The 19712-nt window shown below is 43.5% G+C and overlaps 1 protein-coding gene across 1 annotated transcript; it reads right to left on the reverse strand.

Moving 5' to 3' along the window:
• Positions 1-6929: 6929 nt before the first annotated feature.
• On the reverse strand, positions 6930-12755 carry LOC112943136 (regucalcin-like). The gene is made up of 6 exons (XM_026034264.1): positions 12590-12755; positions 12060-12242; positions 10238-10453; positions 8588-8719; positions 7570-7724; positions 6930-6980 (listed from the first exon to the last, which is right to left on the reverse strand). Exons 1-6 carry the CDS (start codon positions 12753-12755, stop codon positions 6930-6932), a joined length of 903 nt encoding a protein of 300 aa, XP_025890049.1.
• Between the last annotated feature and the right edge of the window lie 6957 nt (positions 12756-19712).

The following is a 19712-nucleotide window of genomic DNA, read 5'->3' on the forward strand; positions in this document are numbered from 1 at the left end:
GAGTATTGATCAAGAGAAAACAAATTTCACGTAAAATTAAGTTGAACAATACTAGTCTCCAGTCTTTCTTCACTGAGAGGACTTCAAAGCCAACCTGCATAGATCTTTTCTGGGGAACAGTACTTAAAGAAAGCCACCAAGCACCAGGAAGGCAAAAGTTAACATCGTCATTACTTAGCTTCACCATCCAAAGGCACAAGCCTATGCAGACACTCAGTGATCTCCCAGGCAACATTTTAACCCTTTGGCCAATGCCCTGCTCATTGGAGAAGGGAGTCCAGGTCCCCAAAAGTTTTGGGGAGAGGAAGAAGCTCCCAATATCTGGGAGCTCCCACAGATATCTCACCCAGCTCCCCAGGTATCTGCTGTGTAGATGTCTACAGATTCCTGTACTAACCAGTTTAGTCCCTTTTGCAATTGGAGTAAATAATCAAAAGGCACAATTCATTAGCCTCGAGTAGACATTTATAATCAGCCAAATGAGTTACCCTAGAGCTGCCTGTTTCTCTCCTCCACTCAGTGAAGGATTTGTTGATTTGAAAGCAATAATATTTCTTTAAAGAGCACAAATAAGAGGTGGTTGGAGAAGAGAGGGATGGAACGGGAGTCCTGGCCCTGGCATGGTCTGCCTGAGAGAACAAGAGCACATATGCGTAGACAGTTGTCTCTGGAGGTTTCTCTGCAAAATATTAAGCAATCTCACACTGGAAAACACAGCTCCAGATTTCAAACTGCTCCACGCCAGTGAAGGCACCACCTTCCCCAAGCCAAATGAGCATAGCCAAACTTGTCCCTTGCACTCTAGATTTTTGGAGAGGAGTAATTTATGCTGAATCACTCAAAAGAAACAAAACCAATGTCCCTGAAATCTTTAGTGAAACAGTATCAGCTCAAGCCAATATTCACGTTTCTTCCAATCCTGTTCCTCACAGCCACATCCCAGCTCATCTAGAGCTTGTTTCTCTGCTTTATATCTCCTAAGAGAAAGCAAGCACCTCAAACCTTTCTGTCAATGAACTGAACAGATCCTATCATACCACATTTCCAGTGTTTGCGGTTTCACTGGCTCTCTTGAACCCCGTTCACATAAGCAATCCAAGCCACTCCAAAGAAGTGTGGGCAGGTGGTAGGGCAGGAGAGGGTAGAATGGAGGCTGAGGTGGGGTCTCAGGAGACAAGACACTGGCAAGACACTCAGGAGTTGGCTGCATTATCTCAAACTCACAGGATTTTACAGAAGAGGAAGAGTGAAAAGAGGAAAGCAGGTTTTCTGTCAGAAGTTGGTAGCACCGGTAGAAGAGTGTTTCTGGGTCCATACACAGCCTCATTTTTCTAGAGCAAAGTTAACCGCTTTTAACTTTGCGTTAAAGTTAACGCAACTTTCCCACATGCCCAGCATCCCAGTATTGGCAGGATATTTGCTCGTATCCCCCCTTCCCTAGTTGTAACCAGGAGCTGTGAAACAGGGTTTAATACTTTTTTGTGTCTTTAAGAAGACAGTGGCTGAATAAGGAAGAGGGTCTTAAACCTTCTCAGGGATTATCATCGCTTTTATAGTTGCCCTGCAGGTCATCTGATAATGTTGTTAACAGTTCGTTAGGGCAGTGGCTTCTCATTTTCCAGGATTATTTTCATATGAATAGCGGGTCAGAGTTCAGTGGCTCGTCTTTGTTGGCTGTGCAGTTTTACCCTCAGGAATCTTGATCCACATGGACACAGAGAGATAACAACATTCTAAGTTGTATTCTAAGTTGTATTTGTAAGTTTGACACTGAGGTTCGTTGGAGCATGATAGTGTCAAGGTAAAGTAAACAAACTCTTCAAAGCTTCCTCATTTCACCAGGGCAGCTCTTCACTCTGCCAAGGACCTGTTTACTCACAGCAGGCGGCTCTAAGTGAACATCTTATTTAAAGGCAATATTTTTGTGTCCATCCTCTCCCCCATYAGCAAAAAGACCATCTTTAGAAAAACAACTCCTTAGGTTGATGTAGATAATTTAGCAGTGAATAAATAAACAAAGATGGTATAAGAAATGACGATGTGTTCTAATGCAGGTTTAAGAAATTTTTTTACACTTTCTTTTCTGCTTTGAGTCCAAAGAACAACAATAAAAGCTGTGGGAGCAAATCCTACATTCTTATCCTTTGCCACTTCCAGGCCTGTGATAGCTCACGGATGTAGCAGCCATGCAGCTGCAATGCCAGCACAGCCATGATGTTTTACCAGCTTCATTCATCTCCTAGCTGCATTTATGAGTATTGGAAAACACTCAGTTCTGATTTAAGAGATTTTTGCAAAGAAGGCAAGAAAGGGTACATAGGTTGTCTTGCAAGAGCTAGGAAATACAGGGACCAAAATGTTCCCAGGTGAAGGCTTATTCCCAGCACACACAGAAGGAATTTTGTCCAGCCCAGTAAACATTAAGCATGGTAAACACTTAGAAAAGCTCACAAAAGGCAGGATATGCAGAGCCATCCCTCAAAAGAAAAAACAGCTTCCTTCATTCACTGCTGCACTGTTGATGAGCTCCTTTGTGCTCTTTGCTCATTCCGCATTGGGAAGATGCCCCAACCTCATTCCGCATTGGGAAGATGCCCCAACCGAGGTTAGCCCTGAGCAAGCTCATGTATCTCATAGCATGTGGGTGACCCACACCAGCCAGCCCTTGTATTCCCTCAACCAGTGTCAGTCTCAGACCTTACCCTCACCAAGGGCTAGAGGTATTATCTTGTTCCCAAAACACACAAGGGCAAAAATCCCTGTCTTGTCCTCTCTTCTTCTCTGCCTTCGTTCCATACAAGATAAGGACCTTTCCCTTACTTTGGCTAGTGAGGCTAGGGAATAGCCCTACCGTGATCTTCAATAAACTACCTTTCAGGAAGCAAAATCACGTAACAGTTCTGAAATCTGAAGAGAAGTGAACAAGTTGACTTTTGGACAAGAGAAAGAAATTCACCTTTGAACCGTTTGTTATCTCACGAAGCCGTGGTACAATGCTGGAGATCCCAAAGCACTCAAACTTTGGAGTTTGTGAGCAGCAAAGAAAGTGTCTCTTTAGAGATGGAGGAAAGGAGTAGCTAGAGAGTTACCGGCCGGTGAGCCTAGCCCGCACACCTGAGGAAGCCATGGAAAATATGTGTGAGGAACCAGTGGGCAGTAAGGATTTTTCGAGAACCAATTGTTTCAGAAAGACCTACTTTCATTTCCTAGCAGAGCAAATAGCCCAATGAACAGACAATTTCGTAAATAATTGATTTTTTCTTTTTTGTTAAATAAAATGCCTGCAATCACTTCCTAATATTTTTTTAATTAAAGGTTAAGACACTTGACTTGCCTCCAAACATCCTGCTTCACATTCCTCTCCATAGTGGGTAAACAGGAAATCTTGCATAATTGTCAGTCAGTACAGAAGGTTGGCAGAGACATGGTGCCAGAGGATATTTAACACCCCTGCTCTTAAGAACTTCCAGCAGCTTAATTACATCTGGAATTATGACTAGGGAAAAAAAAACAACACCCTGGATATTGGGCAAACATTAGAATGAGCTGAATGTTTTATTTCTCAATCAAGCTGGCTTTGTGCAGCTGTGTGGACTCACCTGTCTTCCAGGGCAGGGTAGGAGTGAAGCAGAGTAATGGGCCAGGAGTCTTTATCCTATTTTACCAGTTATCAGGTCAAGTAGCACTGGAGCACAGTGCTTGCTGATGACCTAAATTAATCACCCAGAACACAAATTGGAAATGTGTCCAAAGCAAGTTTTACAGAGGACTTAAGGAAATTACATTCAAATACATACTCTGGAAAATCCTGTTATGTGATTAGGCATCTTTACTAATGCCTAGGCAATTAGATTTCCTTCTTGGCTCCTTGGACCTCAATTTTCTTTCCTGGACTTCTCAACCAGAGGGGACAAATATACCACCTATCTTCACCATGTCACATTCCCCTCCAAAAGGGGTAGGATGTTGTCCTGGGTGGAGAGGTTTGAACTGATCAGAGCCCAGAACATAAGCCCTGTTTGTCAGTGAGCTAGCAGGGTACCTGGCAAGGAAGTTGAGCATTATGCGTATTTTAAAAAAGAAAAAAGCAACACATAAAGAACAAATTGTTTAAAAAACATATGCTTTCCTGGCAGGGCAAATGGCCTCATCTATAGTCAAAATTGTAAATACTTGGGTATTTTTTATTAAATAAAATGCCTGCTCTTCCTACTTTCTATATTACTATTATTATTATTATTATTATTATTATTACTATTTTAATTAAAGATTAGAACACTTGACTTGCCTCCAAACATTCTGCCTATTCTTGTCTATCAATCAGGAGGACCCTTGTGACAGGCTTTTGAAGCCTTCCTGAAGTTAAGTAGATCTACTAAGATTTATGCCTTTCGATGGGACAGAGCTGCCTTAGCTTGGGCCAGAAAAAATTCAGCATTTTGATGGATCCTGCACACTTAAATAGCCTTAAAAATATACTTGTCAACATGTTTTCTGAGCCTCTGAGGTACAACCAGATCCTGCTCACAGGGAAATGAACTGGAAGTCAGTGAGTTGTGGGAGTTACAGGGAGTCTTGTTTGGCTATGAGCTTGCACAAAGCCACCTGAAATCAGGGAGCATCAAGAGGCCCCACCGTGGCACTGTCTGTTTTTATACAGCTCCATCCACCAGCATTATCCAAAGTGCATTTCTCCTGCTCGCTTGCAGGATGCTATTTCTGCCTTGCAGTGCCAATACTTCCCATGCAATGACTGATGAAATGGATGCATGTGGTGACATTCAGATGTCACCATGTTTCTGCGGCATTCATGGGAAATGAAAGTGTTGTGAAATGACGTAACAAAATAAAAAATAATATTTTTTTTTTAAAAGGACATTCTAAAATGCTCTTTGGCAACACAGCTACATGTTTTTCCAGTGATCAGCTCACAGACACATTAGTGCTGCCAGAACTAAGGAGTGTTCATCTCTAGGAGTGCACAGGGAGAAAAACTTGACAGCCTGTTACCAGGAGTGGCTGTAACATGACATTTGGGAAGAGAAGTAGAATAAGAAATAACACCAAATTGCTAATTCCATGTTATTGATCCAGGCCACGCCATGAYTGTCTTCGTAAATGGCATGGACTGCACCTCATTCTTTGTTCACTCCTCTGTCAGACCACAAAGTAGAAACAGAGGCAAAAAACTTCACTTTCATCACTTACCTGCTCAATCTCAGCAGGGTCTGGGTCACTGTAGGTATGGTCAGGCCTTTAAAAAATAGCCGATATTCAGGAGTGCCCTCAACATGCCCATGGCTCCTGGCAGATGCTGGTAGAATAGGAATCAATACCATGGAAAAAAAAATAATATCTGGCAAATATGGACTGGTCAGGAAGAAATTTTCAGTCTGATACCCAAGGCTCTTGATGCCACCTTTCCCACTCTACCACCTCACATCCTCGGACAGGATGAATACAGATAGATTTACTTAAGAAAAGGACTCCAAAATCCTCCTCTGCCTATATTCAGATTTAATTTTTAAATACATACTTAATTAGTTTAACTCACAAACTACCTGTAATACTACCTCTGTTTGATAAACTAACTTTTAAATGCAAAATTTGTTTTTCCTTTATGTATTTATCACATTTATTAGTTTTTATTTCGTTTTCAACACTTTCAAATACTGCATTTTTCTGCMTTTTTGTAGTGGATTCGAATTTCCATCTAAGGAGCAAGGTTAGAATGAACATCTTTAGAGAGAATTCTGACASAAGTCTTAGCTTTAGTGCATGCAATAGTATGAGTAAAACTCTCTACAATTTGGGCAAAGAGAAAAAATCAAGAGGCCACCTTCTCAAAGAGGAAAGATAAAGTGAGGGTAATACAACAAGAAACCTGAGAAGTTATGTGCAGCGCCAAGTGCAGGGATAAGGACTTTAAACTTGATACTGAGCAATATGGATCGCAAAGAGAGGAAAGTGGATGATCGACWGAAAAATTAGATTGCTCTGACTAGGCAGAGAAACTTAGGGAGAAGAGCACAGAAGAGACAGGTAGCAAAAAGAAAGTCTAGAGGAGAAAGAGAAAAAGAGAGAAAAGAGGAAAAGACTTAACAAGAGAGGAGAAGAGAGGCCACATCTGCAATAAGAAGGTATGAAAATGAACGGGAAGTACATGTATCTGTGTGCAAATACATCCCCAGACATGGTAGGAAGTAGGAAGGTAGTAGGAAGAATACATGGAGCATCAGGTTTCAGTATCAAATGTGATCCTGGTAGTTCACAGGCTGTGACCTGACAGTGTGTGCTCATTCAGGATTTTCTCAGTAATATCTGATGTAAAACAAACAAACAAAACTGTAAACATATTTTAAATACGGTTGCATAATTTATTTTCAACTGCATAAACAGTGTCCTAAAGACAAGGCAGAAGAATTCAGGACAAAGCAAATAGAAACAGGCTAGAAAGGATCTAAAAAATTAAGCCTGTATGTTATAAAAAAAAGTCTAATCCACAGCAAAAGAGCAATCTAGTCTAAGTCATCACTCTGAAATTGTTTATTAAAATCTCACATACTGTTGCTGCTACATCACTGCATGATAAAAAGACAAACCAAGAGTCAAATTCTGCTTTTGGAACCACAGAGATATGATAATGCAGAGCTGCTCATCAGTACAACAAACTCAGAGGGAGTTTGAAGAGGTTTGTGTTAATTCACAACAGATGTCAAGAGGTAACACAGAAAAGCTTCACCTCTCTAGCCCATTGCATCGTGCCACAGACTACAAGAAGAAACATCTCCAGTTCCAAACAAATGGGTTCTCAGACGTGGGTTTAGAAATCCTCATACAGGTAAATCCTGTAATTCATTGGACTCTTCCTCGTCTGAATTACTCCAACAAGACACAAGCATTTCTTGTTTGTTATTTAGTGTTTATATTCAAGCAGCATAGAAATTCTGTGGAATCCCTTTCACACCCAGGCCTGTTATCTGTTTAAAGAACAAAAGAAATATTAAAAAAAGAAAGATGATAAATTTCTGACCAACTGAAATGAAAACATCCAAGTGTTGCACAACAAATATCAAGACAACTGATTCCTCCATTTCCTTCAAGGAAAATCTGCAGAGAGTCATCACCTGGCATCCTTCAGAGCAAAAAAAAAGTGTACTCAGATGTGGCAAAACGTGGCAGATGTGGTAGTGATTCCCAAAAACACAAAGCCCTAAGGTTAATCTTTAAGATTATCAAATATCACTCAGGAATTCTGCTAATGCATGCTCTTTCTGTGGCCCTTACACATGGTTCTTATCTCCAGATCAGCCAAATAAGTCATATTAACTTTCAGTGCACTTTGCCCATGCAAAACAAATGTGAGTCTTGAAAATATCAACTCCCTTTTATAACAAGAGAACAGAGGAACTGAAATTATAAAAAAAAAAAAAAAAAAGGGCAATGCACAATTTTTAAAAAATGTGTTAGGAAGGACATGGCAGATACAGAACCTCCAGTTGCATGCCTCACTCTACAAGTGTGAACCTTGGCAAGTCTGATTTGTAGAAAGAAATAAGATCTGGTCACCTTGAAAATCTCTCCAGCCTGAGGTTCCTTTGCTAAGGCTGCTTCATCTAGTCCATCATATGCCGAAGTCACATACATCTCTGAATAGTCTTTTCCGCCAAAGCAGCAAGAGGTGATCCTGGAAGCAGGGAGCATCACAGTTTGGATTCTTTTTCCTAGAAAAAAAAAAATGTATATATATATATACACATACACATACACATATACATATACATATATGTGTATATATATGTATATGTATATACATACATATACATACATTTATATATTTTATTTTATTTTAAAATGTTTTTATATATTTTATATTAAATATATATATTATAAGTATAAATAAATATATATTATCTATTTTATATATTTATTTGTATTTTTATATCTAAAAATATTTATGTTTATGTTTATATAAGTTTCCTAGTTTTTATTTTCTAGGAAGCAGGTAAATATTAATTTAGTATTAATGAACATGGCATAGCTATGGCATTTACACAGAGCGTGAAGAAGGCTTTTCTCTTTCACAGGCCATATCCAAAAGGATGGTTTAAGGGGAATTTAAAATCCTGCATCTACTTCATGTCTAATTATTTCTCAGTTCTCTCCTGTATCCATGGGGCTTCATTTMTTTTTCTCAAAATGAAACAATAAAGTCTGTGAAGCCAGGGATGGCAGAGACACATGGGGCTGGCCATGCCCTTTACCTGATCCGGGCCTGGACTGGGCGATCCATGGGGCAGAAATGGGCAATAAAAGAGACCGGCTTATCTCACCTATGAGATTTCCCTCCTGGCTGCCTTCCCTGCACCCTTCTGCTCCATGCCATGAAACCTAAATCCAAGTGATGGATTTTCATACAAATGTCCCTTCTGAGGATGGCATGGCTCATGTGCCCAGCATGATTTAGTAGCGGTGGCTGTTGAGGTTATATCTTCGGGGAGAAGCTTTAAAACTTCTGTGGCCCAGCAGTCAGCAAACCAGGCTTAGCACAAGCAGATTTACAGAGCAGGGCTGGTGGAGGCCTTACCTGTCTCTGGATCTATGCGGATCACTCTGCTGCCGTCAATACAGGCCACCCAGAGCTTCCCTTCTGTGTCGATGCACATCCCGTCCGGCATTCGCTCCTCCTCTTCTAAACGGTACACCAGCTTCGGGCAGGCTGCGGGAAGAATTGCAAGGCCAGTGTTACGTGAACAAGACCAGCCTCTGTACCAGGTCCCGGTCTAACATCCAGCACGCTCTTGAGAGCAGATCATAGATTTGTTTTCTGTGATGAAGACACACTGCAAAACTCGTATTACACATGCATGGAGCAGATACTCTTAAACCAGTGCTTTAGACTGGCAGACACAAGTCCCCAGCGGAATCGCTGCGGCTTAAAGACCATACTGAATTAGGACACATTATTTTATCAAGGAAAGAGAACAAAATGCCTCTGACCCTATTATTAACCTACTAATCACATGCCATGCCATGACTACCGCAAGCACAATAACGTCTTCAAGGCTCATGGCAGTCTGGATGTCTTTTTATGAGCAATAAATCACATAAATAATGAGTCTAATTTAAATGTCAGTAATAAATAATCTCTCACGGGAAATTTATTTTAATGGCCAATAAAGCTATGAGTTTTAATTAGGCCAAGACATCAGCAGTTAGAAGTCTAACTGCAATGCAGAAAGCAGTTCTTTAAAGACGAGTAGGTCCCCATGTGTGCAGTCCATGGAGCTGTGCCCTAGGGTAGCATGATGCCTGCTCGGGCCTGCATGCAATGTTGGCATTGTGCTACTCTAAAATAGGTATTCAGCAGCATAAATCCAAGGCTGGGGAAGCTAAAGCTCACTGTAATTTTTTATTAGGGAGTAAAAAGTTACCTTAAATCTTCTTTATAAAACTTATGCCTTAAAATCTGTAGAAATAGAGAACTGATGAAATGGAAATATAACTGAATAATTGTAATTAATTTGTGTGATTTTCAGCTATGATTACACAAACTTCACAGCAACTATAATCCTAAGGGATTCTAATTCAATTCTAAGTTCAGTCATTTAAGTGCCTTTAAATGGACATGACATTTGTCTTAGCTTAATTTTTGCCTTTAAGATGGATTTATACAACAGCAACAACAGAAATATTTCATGACATTTTGAAATTAAATTACATCAGCTTTCCTTGCACTTCTGTTTTCTTTTTGCAAATACTGTAGATATTTTTTTTCACCCAGAAAGTGAATTTAAGTGAAATCTGCCAAATAGCTGCAAGTGATTTTGAAATATACTTGCATATGCATTCAGTATTTCTACATATGGAGCTAGTAGAGTCCAAGGGTTCCAGTAGATGGCACTCAAGAATAAACAGTACCTGAAAGCTAATTTTGATTCTGCAGCATAAAGGACTTGTTTCCTGCAGCTCTTCAAACAAACAGGTCTAAGTATGATCTACACATTTAGGGGAAAGTGCAAACATCTTTTATTTTCACAATGCAAAATGTTTAAAAATTGTTAACCAAAAACATCTGGGCTTATAACCAAATTTGAGAAAAATCACAGTCAGCCTGCTAGCAAGCTGTAAAGAGAAGAAAATATGAAATCTATCAAATAATTCAATCCCTAGCCCTTATACAACCAGGTCTACTGCAGAAAAAGAAATAATATTGCTTGTTGCAAAGCATTTGTACCGATCTTGCCGGAGTGCACATCATAGCTGAAGGCATGCACGGCATACGTCAGGCTGTCAATGTGGAAGAAGGTCCTGTGGTCCAGAGACCAGTCCAGACCGTTGGAGATGTCCAGCTGGTCCAGCTGTTTCACTACAGAATAGTCTGGGTAAAGAGTGTAGAGAGCCCCTTGCCACCTTGCTCGCACCCCAGGCGCTGTCTCCTCAGCCATCGTACCTGAAACAGGAGTGAACAGAAGTGAGACCATAGGTCAGAAAGGAGCAGCTTGTTCCCATGAGAGAGACTTCCTCGTGCTTGAACAAAATCCTCCCTTAAGCTTTGGTAAGAAGTCCTAGTGCTGACCGCCTGCTTGAAAACGGGAGAAAGACATCTCCATCATGAAGTAATACACTATGATGAGAGAGCTGCTGCAAGGATGGAGAGAATGTAAAAAAGGGCCCTGACAGGTCCTACACACCAAAGGATAACAAAGGCCTGGTGGGAAACAGCAGGAAGCTGGAAGAGGAGAAAATTCTCACCAGCAGTGACAAAGAGCTGAGGTCCTGTCACACTGTTCACACCAAGGCAAAGGGGAACGTCAGGCGCAGCTGTCTTCTGCAGAAACAGCCCTGACCACAAAAGTCCGAGTTTCTGTCTTCCAGTGAGGTTTAAGTTTCAGATGCCAAAGACAACATGCCAAGGATGGAGGCTTTACTCACAGCTCTCCATGAGATAAATTGGAGGTGTTGCCAAAGGTCAAATGCTAAGGATTTTTGTCACTGACACCCACTTTCACAACCCAAATGGGCTGCGACCTTAACATGCAGGTGCTGTAAACCACAGAGTTATCTCAGAACCAGGTAAAGACAACAGAAGTGAGAGCATATCTTTTTTAATTAATTTAAACCTCACAGTTATGTTATTTATTTAGTTTTTGATTCTCTCTGCTGAGAAAATGGCAGGATTGAAGCACAACAGGAGGGTGTTTGCATTTTCTTTTGACTGTGAGAAATTGTTTCTGTTGGCCTCTCTTTTTAGGAGAGCTCATGAATTTGCTTTACAACATCTGGCCCAAACTGAACTTAAGGTTGTTCATCATTAGACACTGCTAGGAACAACGTGAAAAACAGTTTTTCTCTAACTTTTCTCTTCTTCCTCTTTAAGCAGCACACCTAGCATAACCATGAATCAAATGGATTCACCGATTTTGGCAAACTTGATTTGGAGAAAAAGGCTGGCTGGTAGAACAAATAAGAATCTGACTCTGGAGCCACCTTCACTCACATGAGTTGCTCTCTGCTCCCTGTGCAGGTTACTCTGCATAGGTCATAATTTCTAAGGGAGGAAAGGAAGCATGAGGGCATCCTGGCTGCATTGATGGCAAACGTCCCATTTACCTTGGAGAGGCCAAGACTTTCTCCCTAGCACCTCTGCTTCCCACAGCTCAATGAGCAGGGCTGTATGGAAATGAGGCAAGGCATCATCCTTTGCAGCTCCAGCAACCTGCTTATCTGTGTGCTCTCTTCCCTGGCTTTTCATATCCCGTGTGGGTAGACCTTTGAAAAACAAGGTCGGCCCTGTAATAGCAGAGCCCTCTTGACAGACAGCAATGATTGACAGGCACTGCCTTCATTTAGATCAAAGGATTAAGGATTCCTCTTCCTCCTCCCTCAGGTGATCAGAGAGTTGCTTCAGCAGGTATTGCAAAGAGGACTCACAAAACTGCTCACCCTTGCTGTGGTGGCTGTTGTGAGGAGCTCGGCAGAGGAACTAAGAGTCAGGAACAAAACACGGCCTAATTAGTTCCTCTTTCCCCCAGGAGAAATTTCTGACAGCAACTTACCAGCAAAAAACCTCCCCTTTGGATCCACTTTCCCATCGTTGAACCTGTTGTTGGGCTTATCCTGTTCGAGCTCAAGGACAGTGGTGACTGCCTGGGTGTCCCAGTCCAGAAAGGCCAACCTGGTTCCCAGGGCGATGATGTAGCCCCCATTCTGGCGCAGTGCCACCGAGCCCACACGGGCATCTGCAGGAGGAGAGAGCGGGAAATGGCCGGCAGCCCCTGGGCCACCTGGCAGCCCTGCCCTCCCCACCACACTGTGCACATCTGAGCTTCATCAGGGGCTACCCGATACAGGAAACGCTGAGGGGATGCTGGGAGAACAAGGGTAGTGTTTTCCAAGAGTGTCACCACTCCAATATCCCCCTCCATTGAGATGATCAGCACATCTTGCAGGCTGTATGGTCATCTATAAGCGCAGCACCAAAGGGAGCTGCAGAGCTGTAGGATTCATAGCGAGAGAAATAGACCAGGAATGACACAGAAAAGTGGCCCATGGTAAAGCAGTGAACACATTTGCCAGCTCCACCTACCCACGGAGACGCTCTGCACGTCACAGGTGACAGGGCTCCAGCGACAAACCTTCTGCGAATTAATGTCTACGTACACGAGGGCATTTTCCCTTTCTTCCCAGACTGGGCACTCTCCCATCCTGTTTTTCTCCTTCACAACAGATTCAATTTTAATGGAGGAGGACATGGTCTGAAGGGAAGAGAGTGAATAATTAATCTAATTAAACTTCTTATTGTATGGATTTGCATAGCTACAATGCTTTAAAATGGAATTTGTAAACAGCAGAGCTCCCCTTACTCCCCAAACCCACCCAATACAGTAACTTAGGAGACTCCTGTGATTTTTCCATGACTTCTGTTTTTATTTTACTTGAGCACATCTCAGCCCGGAACTGATCTTAAAGATCTGAATTTTCTATTGAGAAAATCATCCTTAGATAGGAAACACACATAAAAGCCTAGGAGAAAACAGTAAAATCCATAGCTCACTTCCTTTTTTTCAAGCACTTTTCCTATGCGGATTTTCTGGTGTTAAGTCAGGACAATATCCCTCCCTTAGCATCAGTGTGTTTTATGAGGTTGCCATGCTTTCAGTTTCTCAAGCCACCTAACAATGCAGTTACACATATATTTACATGTAGAGGTTTTTATTTTTTTGGCATTTGTCCATGTACCTAAGAATAACGCACACATTGTGGCTGCTAGGGTCTTATCTGAGAGATGCAGGATGGCATCTCCAAGAGATGCCTGGGCAGGTCGGCACCAGCGACCACTGCGAGGAAGCGGCCACCTTCCCTGATGGGGAGCAAGGGAAGAGGCTCCACAAGGGGGACTGGGGAGGTGCCGGAGGAAAGGCCTTGCGGGAAGCAAACATGTCACCCTCAGCAGCAGGACGAGCTGCCTCCCGGGGGACCAGGGCCGGACAGACAGGCCATGCTCCTCGGCCAGCCCTGGGAACCAAGTCTGCTCCTGCCTTTTGCTGAGGAATCATCCCAGCCCCAGGGAATGCTGAGGAGGCACCTGCCTCCTTCAGAGCCAGCAAGTCGTGGTGACAGGGCCCGAGGCAGCCGGGGAACGGTCCCCAGGAGAAGGGCCACCTTTCCTGGAGACTGTGAGAAGCCACCATCAAGCAGAAGCTTGATTGGGGTGGGTGGACAGTCTTGTCAYAGAAAAACAAGATCCTGCCTTATTAGCACACGTTTATTAACTCCCCACAGAGGAAGCGCATGCTTGCGTGCGGTCAGCACTGACCGCAGCTCACCGGTACCAAAGAGCCATCAGAGCCACTGCAAAGCTCCCAGTTGTTCCCACATCAAGTCGATGTGAATATGCAAGCCACTGGGGAATATTCCTGCCTTTGAAAGACAGTGCTTTGTTTCCATTCCAAGCTTTTCATGCAAAAAGCAGTGCCTGGCACGGCCATGTGGCCCTGAGGTAGCTGTTTGTCAGAAATCCAGTTTTGGGAGATTGCAGAGTCCCAACTGGAATCAATAACCAACTACCAATCCTCTGGGCTGCTTCGGTCCAAATGAAGACCCAGTCCTACTCTTTTTTTCTTTTTCTTTTTTTTTTTCTCAAACAAATAGCATACGCAAATAACCTACTCCAACACCCAAACTCCCTTTTCTCGGGCACAAAACACTCAGATAACCCAGATGCCCTGGTGGCATTTCAAGGCTGTCTTCCAAAGAACACCTGAGAAACAAACAAATCAATCAATAAATAAAATAAAACACAGCCCTCAACATCTCTCTGGCACATGCAACCACACTGCTTTCTTGGCATTCAGCTGCTGCCTGTCTCGTGGGCACCCAGTCCCATATGGTGGCAGGTGAAGCCCATGAGGGCACAGCTCAGCACCGTGCACCCAACTTGCTGCTTTGCACTGCAGCATGGGGGGCTTGAGCTGAACCCCCACGGTTTGGCTCTCACAAACCAAGAGACCCGGATTCCCTCCCTCTTTCAGCTCAGCTCTGCAGCCTCAGCAGAGGCTAGCTGCAGATGAGTGAGAGATGCCTTGGAAGCCAGCCAGCCTCTGACGTAACGCTAGATATCCCTCCAATTTACTATTTTAATGTGGGCATGGCTGCTGCGGGGGTGAGCCAGGGATAAGGGTTACCTCACAGCCAATTAGCCAGCACTAATCTGCTTCAGCGTAAGTGGGAAGAGTCAATAATAGTCACTGTGTGGGGGAAAAGGCAGCGTTCAGGCACCYGAGTAGCTGTCTCACTTTCTGGATCCCAGGGCATGTGCAACAAGGAGTCAGGCAGTCAAGGAGAGATCCAGGCAACTGCTTCACCAAATATTGCCCCTTAACTGCATTAGATTAGCAAATAAATAGGGTGCTGTCTGCTCYGGTCCATGATTGTCCACGTAGTTATTTTTTTAGTGTGATTGTGGCCTGATGCTCAGAGATCTGATGTTGACTTTATTGCACCGTCATACCACGGCCTGGAAAATACAGAGCGKCTCTCACGTTTCTGAGAAGTTTCAGCACTGAAACTATTGAAATTCTTCTCATTTCAGCAATGAGACTAGCACTAGCTCTGGCTCTGGCAGAGGAAAAAAAGTTGCCCAATCTCCAGGGAGTAATTGTTTCATTGATGGTTTCGCTGAATCAGTTGGTTCTTATTAAACTTTTCTGTTCCCACCAGCTCTCATCTCATTTACTGACCATTCTTCAGCTTCTGCAACAACAGAGCAGAGGCCCTGCAGATAAGCAGCTGCAAACACTGATTCACAGACCCCTCCTGTGCACAGAGCAATGTGCAATCAGGTAATTAACCAGGGTTTCATAATGCACAGGCAGGAGGGAAACCTATGCTGCACCCACTGCCTTTTTACACCTTTCTGGAGCCAGACTGTTTGACTTCACAATAAGAATGTCCTTTTAAAGGACTCCATGGATGGAAATGCCACATTATCCTGGATACTGGTACCACTGCTCACGGGGACACAGGTACCACTGCCCAAGGCAGGTGACCCTGCAGTGTGCCTAAGGCCAGGGCCATGCTGACACATGAGGTTGAGGGCCATGGTGTGGGTATATKGGATCCTGGCATAATACCCGAATCTCAGTAGATCGTGACAGAATTTCATCAAACTGCTCCATGCTGCATCATGCAAAGATGACTCACGCAACCTAATGCCACCTCATGGCCATCGTGAGACCTCCTGCACCCCCTTTTTTTCCCTCCTGCCCTGGTCCAGAGCGACCTCCCTGGGCCAGGCACTGACATTTCTTCAAAGAGCCCTGAACGAATTCAGCTCACTGTCCTGGCAACTTTTTCTCCCCTCTGGGGAGACAAATACTTGCTAATGCCTTTGAGTGACAGGAGAAGGACCTCATTCCCAGCACACCCTTCCTCACACCGAGGCTCATATCCATGGTCTTTGCACCAGCGTAGCTGCTTTGCTAGGGTTAAAGCTCCTTCTTGTCCAAACGCTGCCCATTAGGATTAATGCTCCTTCCTGTATGAAGGCTCCCATTCAGTGCCCAGGACAGCAGCTCCTCCTGCCTYCCATCCCGGTGTTGTCTTTGGTTCCCGGGATAAAAATAATAACAATAATAATAACAATAATATAAATAACAATAACAATAATAATAATCATCATCATTATCATCACCTTGCTTATATCCTCACTATAGAATTATGCTGATGTTTTACCTTCCTGGAACCATGCCTAAGCCCCTCATAGAGAATAAGTGGCTAAGAAGTATCACTGCAATGTTTTCTGAGTGAAACAGCTTAAAGTTGTCAGGGTCTTGAGACTGGGAGAAATATTTCCTGTTGGGAATGAAATCTAAACTTAGCCTTCATAATCTTCAACACAGATTGCTTTTAAAACTCATCTTGACAAAATTGGTAATTTCAGTATTCATAAGATACAGGTTAAACAGAAATTAACTATCATCCTCAGAGCGTTTCTGTACTGTTGCTCTCTCTCTCCCATGCAAGCATTAATTATTTTTAATTTCAAGCTGAAGATTTGAATAAGACAAACAATTGAAGCTTTTAAGGTGCATACCATGAAGAACAGCTATATTTATATCCAGCGGTAGGGCACCAACGCAAAACTCTGCAGTTAATCGCAATAACACACCTGTTAAGAGAAATATTGCAAGACCTTGATTGATGTCTCTGTTCCAACGCTGGTCCAATGAAACTGGCTGCAGTTTTCAGAGATGATTAAAAATGTGCAATAGTTGATGTTATCTGCACTGAGCAGGTAACCTTTTACRTTTTCTATTCAGTCAGCAGTCACATGAAGGATGAGGCATGAACCAAACCCCTTCTGAATGGTCTGTTTTGTAGTGCCAGCAGCAGAACATGTGATACAGAAAAAAAACCTTGCTCAGTATTTCTCTCATGTCATGAGAGTAGGATAGGAGAACCAAGACATTGCACCATCCGTTCRCCCCAAGCGCTAGCCCAAACTTTTCAAATTTGGGAGCAAATGAACATGTAGGGTGATAAAAGCGTTGGGAAGAGGTAAATAAAAGATGAAGTGGAAGGTTGTGCAGGACAAGTCACTCTGAATGATAAGGAAAGATATTCATGCGATTAAGGTGCATCATCATCATCATCATTAAGGCTTGGCTTCTGCTCCGAACTGTGCCACAGCCACCTGCCCGCCTCACCTCTGCTATGCAAAGCTCGCTGCTGCCCGGCGAGAGCTGCGGGGCTGCTCCCAGCTCCAGGAAAGGGCTTTGGCAGGGCACCTGCGGCGAGCACTGCCGATACCTCAGACAGCAAATTAACCATTTTTTTGTTGGCTTTTAATGCTTCTTCTCCATCTCTGGTGTTTGGTTTTCTTTTTGTACAAGGCAAGTGAAGACTGAAGATGCCGCGTGCCTCCCTCACCCAGGTAGGTGGTGGGGGTCCCCAGCTGCCAGCCCCACACTGGGCTCCACAGGGGACCATATGAGGAGGGGTGAGCTATAGCTTGCCACAGGGGCAGAGACCAAGCAGGGCAGTGACCCAGGGCCCCTGGCAGCTTTCCTGCAAAAGGGAACCTCTCTAGTTGCTCCTGCTGCAGCACACAGGGCAYGGGGAGACCTCTGTGCAGACGGGAGGCAGAGTCACCCCACTAAAATCATCAGGCACAGAAGTCACCTGTCAGGAAACRGCCCCAAAGCAGCATGCAAGAGAAATGCATTTCTTTACAAGTGTGAACATTTAAATGCATGCTTCAATTTGATGGCTCGTGAGATCAATTTTTTTCCCCAGATAAGCAAATATCAGAGGTAGCCTGAGTATTGCCCCCTCACAGTCATCATAGATTCAAATTCGGYGGGTCAAAATGTACACCTCTGAGCTGGAGACAAATGCAAATATTTCTAGTGAAAAAAGTCAGTAATGTTTCAATAACAAATTCTTGCCAAGATCCAAAGCAAAGCAATTGTGCTCAGGGTAAGGACCTTTCTTAGACTTCCTTCACTTCTCAACCCTCACTAGAGGCTCAGTTCTAACTTCACTTCTAATTCTCTGTTTCTGTCAGCATTTTTCCTAGCACTCTACGCTTTCCTCTCATTAATCTAAGTAATAACTTTGAAGGGGGGTTCATGTAGACCTGGATGATTATTTTTTCACAGCTCTCCTTCCTATGAAATGCTTTTTCACCCAGTAGAACTAGTTGAAAGGAAAATTCTCTTTTATTTTAGTGGGTTTTCTTTAAAAACAAAAAAAGTATAGAAAAATAGGGCCATTTTATTATTAAACACTTTCCAAACCATTTTTCCTAGAGTGAGATTTAATAGTAAAACCATATTTCTCATTCAGCTCTTTTAATCTGGTGACTTCATTAACTCCACCACTGGGCACTGCAGCAAAGTAAAATGGAGTCCCACCAAAGGATGGAGCATTAACCTCAATACAATTTTAAAAAATGCCAATGCTGCTTTACTAGAGAGCAGCTCAAGTGCAACAGAGTTTCTCATACTAAGCATACTGACGGCCGTGGAAATCGGAGGACATGCTTCTGATTTGCTCAACRGCTACAGATGCCTTGCAGACACCAGCAGACCGCGGCCTCCTCCGTGCTTTGCACCGTATCTCAGCCTGGCTGCCCTCCCTTTCCCACCAGCTCCCAGCTCTCCCAGCATTCTGCCTCTCTTCCTGCCTCACTAAGCCCTGGAAATGTCGCCTGGCTCTGCTTTCTGTGCAGCTGGTCACTTCAGAAGAAGACAGGTCTTAAAGCTCTGTAGACTTCACCAGCTAAGCGGTGGAAATCAGCAACAGGTGCATGCATTTTTTTCCCTAACCAGCCAATTATTATTTTAATTATTCCCACAAATTAGATAGCCTGCCCACACCATCAAGTTCATTCGTTTCTAATTTTGTTGGTCACAAAACAGAAAGTTTCAACAGACTTGGCCAAAGGTGGCCGTGCACGTCTGTACTTTTGCCTGGCGTCTCCCTGCTCCTCTGGYGTATTTTCTTCTTGGCTTTCTTGCTCTTTCCCCTCCCTCTCCTTTTGTCCCCTCTGAGTCAACTGTTACTGTTTTCTTTTATCATCTCTAGTATTTATAGCYGTAATGTAATTGGGCTAGCATGTCAAGGCATTAGTGCAATATAGATAGTAATGCAGTCCATAAATATATTGCATACCATATATATTAATGTAGTTGGCAAACACATTGTATTTGTCTGCTATAACACACTCAGCCAATACCTCTGAATGTGCTAGTGCGACTTTACAAACCCTTGGGAAGTTGCTCCCTCTTTCCTCAGAACTCCCCAAATTACCCTTGTGCAACTTCTCCCCCATGGCTACCCATCCTAACCTTGGCTACTCTAGTGGCTTTGCTTTGCATGTCACTTAATGCTCTGATCACCCAACGTCGCCCTTCAGCTAGGCACAGTCGTCCCCTGCATTTCTCCTTCGCTCCCTTTCGGAGACAACAGCAGACACGGTTAGAGCTAGTGCAGACACGGCGACTAAAAACCTGCAGACAGGCACGGATGTAACGACTCACCTTGGCGATATCCCAGCCGGCGATGCTGTCCAAAAATCAAGCGGAGACTTATCTTCTGGTGGCTTTGCCCGCCTGTAGGAAGGAGCTGATGTCTCCACACTTCTGGAACTGGGCAGAGCTGGAGCTCCCCGCGCAGTCARTGCTACCTCTGCTTTTATTTTGGTA

This window comes from Nothoprocta perdicaria, unplaced genomic scaffold (assembly GCF_003342845.1).
Source record: "Nothoprocta perdicaria isolate Ctin4 unplaced genomic scaffold, notPer1 scaffold_140, whole genome shotgun sequence".
Lineage (NCBI taxonomy): Eukaryota > Metazoa > Chordata > Aves > Tinamiformes > Tinamidae > Nothoprocta > Nothoprocta perdicaria.

Coding starts and splice junctions, on each gene's coding strand:
- LOC112943136 (XM_026034264.1), bottom strand. CDS start 12,755: ATGTCCTCCTCCATTAAAATTGAATCTGTTGTGAAGGAGAAAAACAGG. Junction 12,243..12,589: donor CGTGCAGAGCGTCTCCGTGG/GTAGGTGGAGCT, acceptor CTCCTCCTGCAG/ATGCCCGTGTGGGCTCGGTG. Junction 7,725..8,587: donor CCGCATAGATCCAGAGACAG/GTAAGGCCTCCA, acceptor TTTTTTTTCTAG/GAAAAAGAATCCAAACTGTG.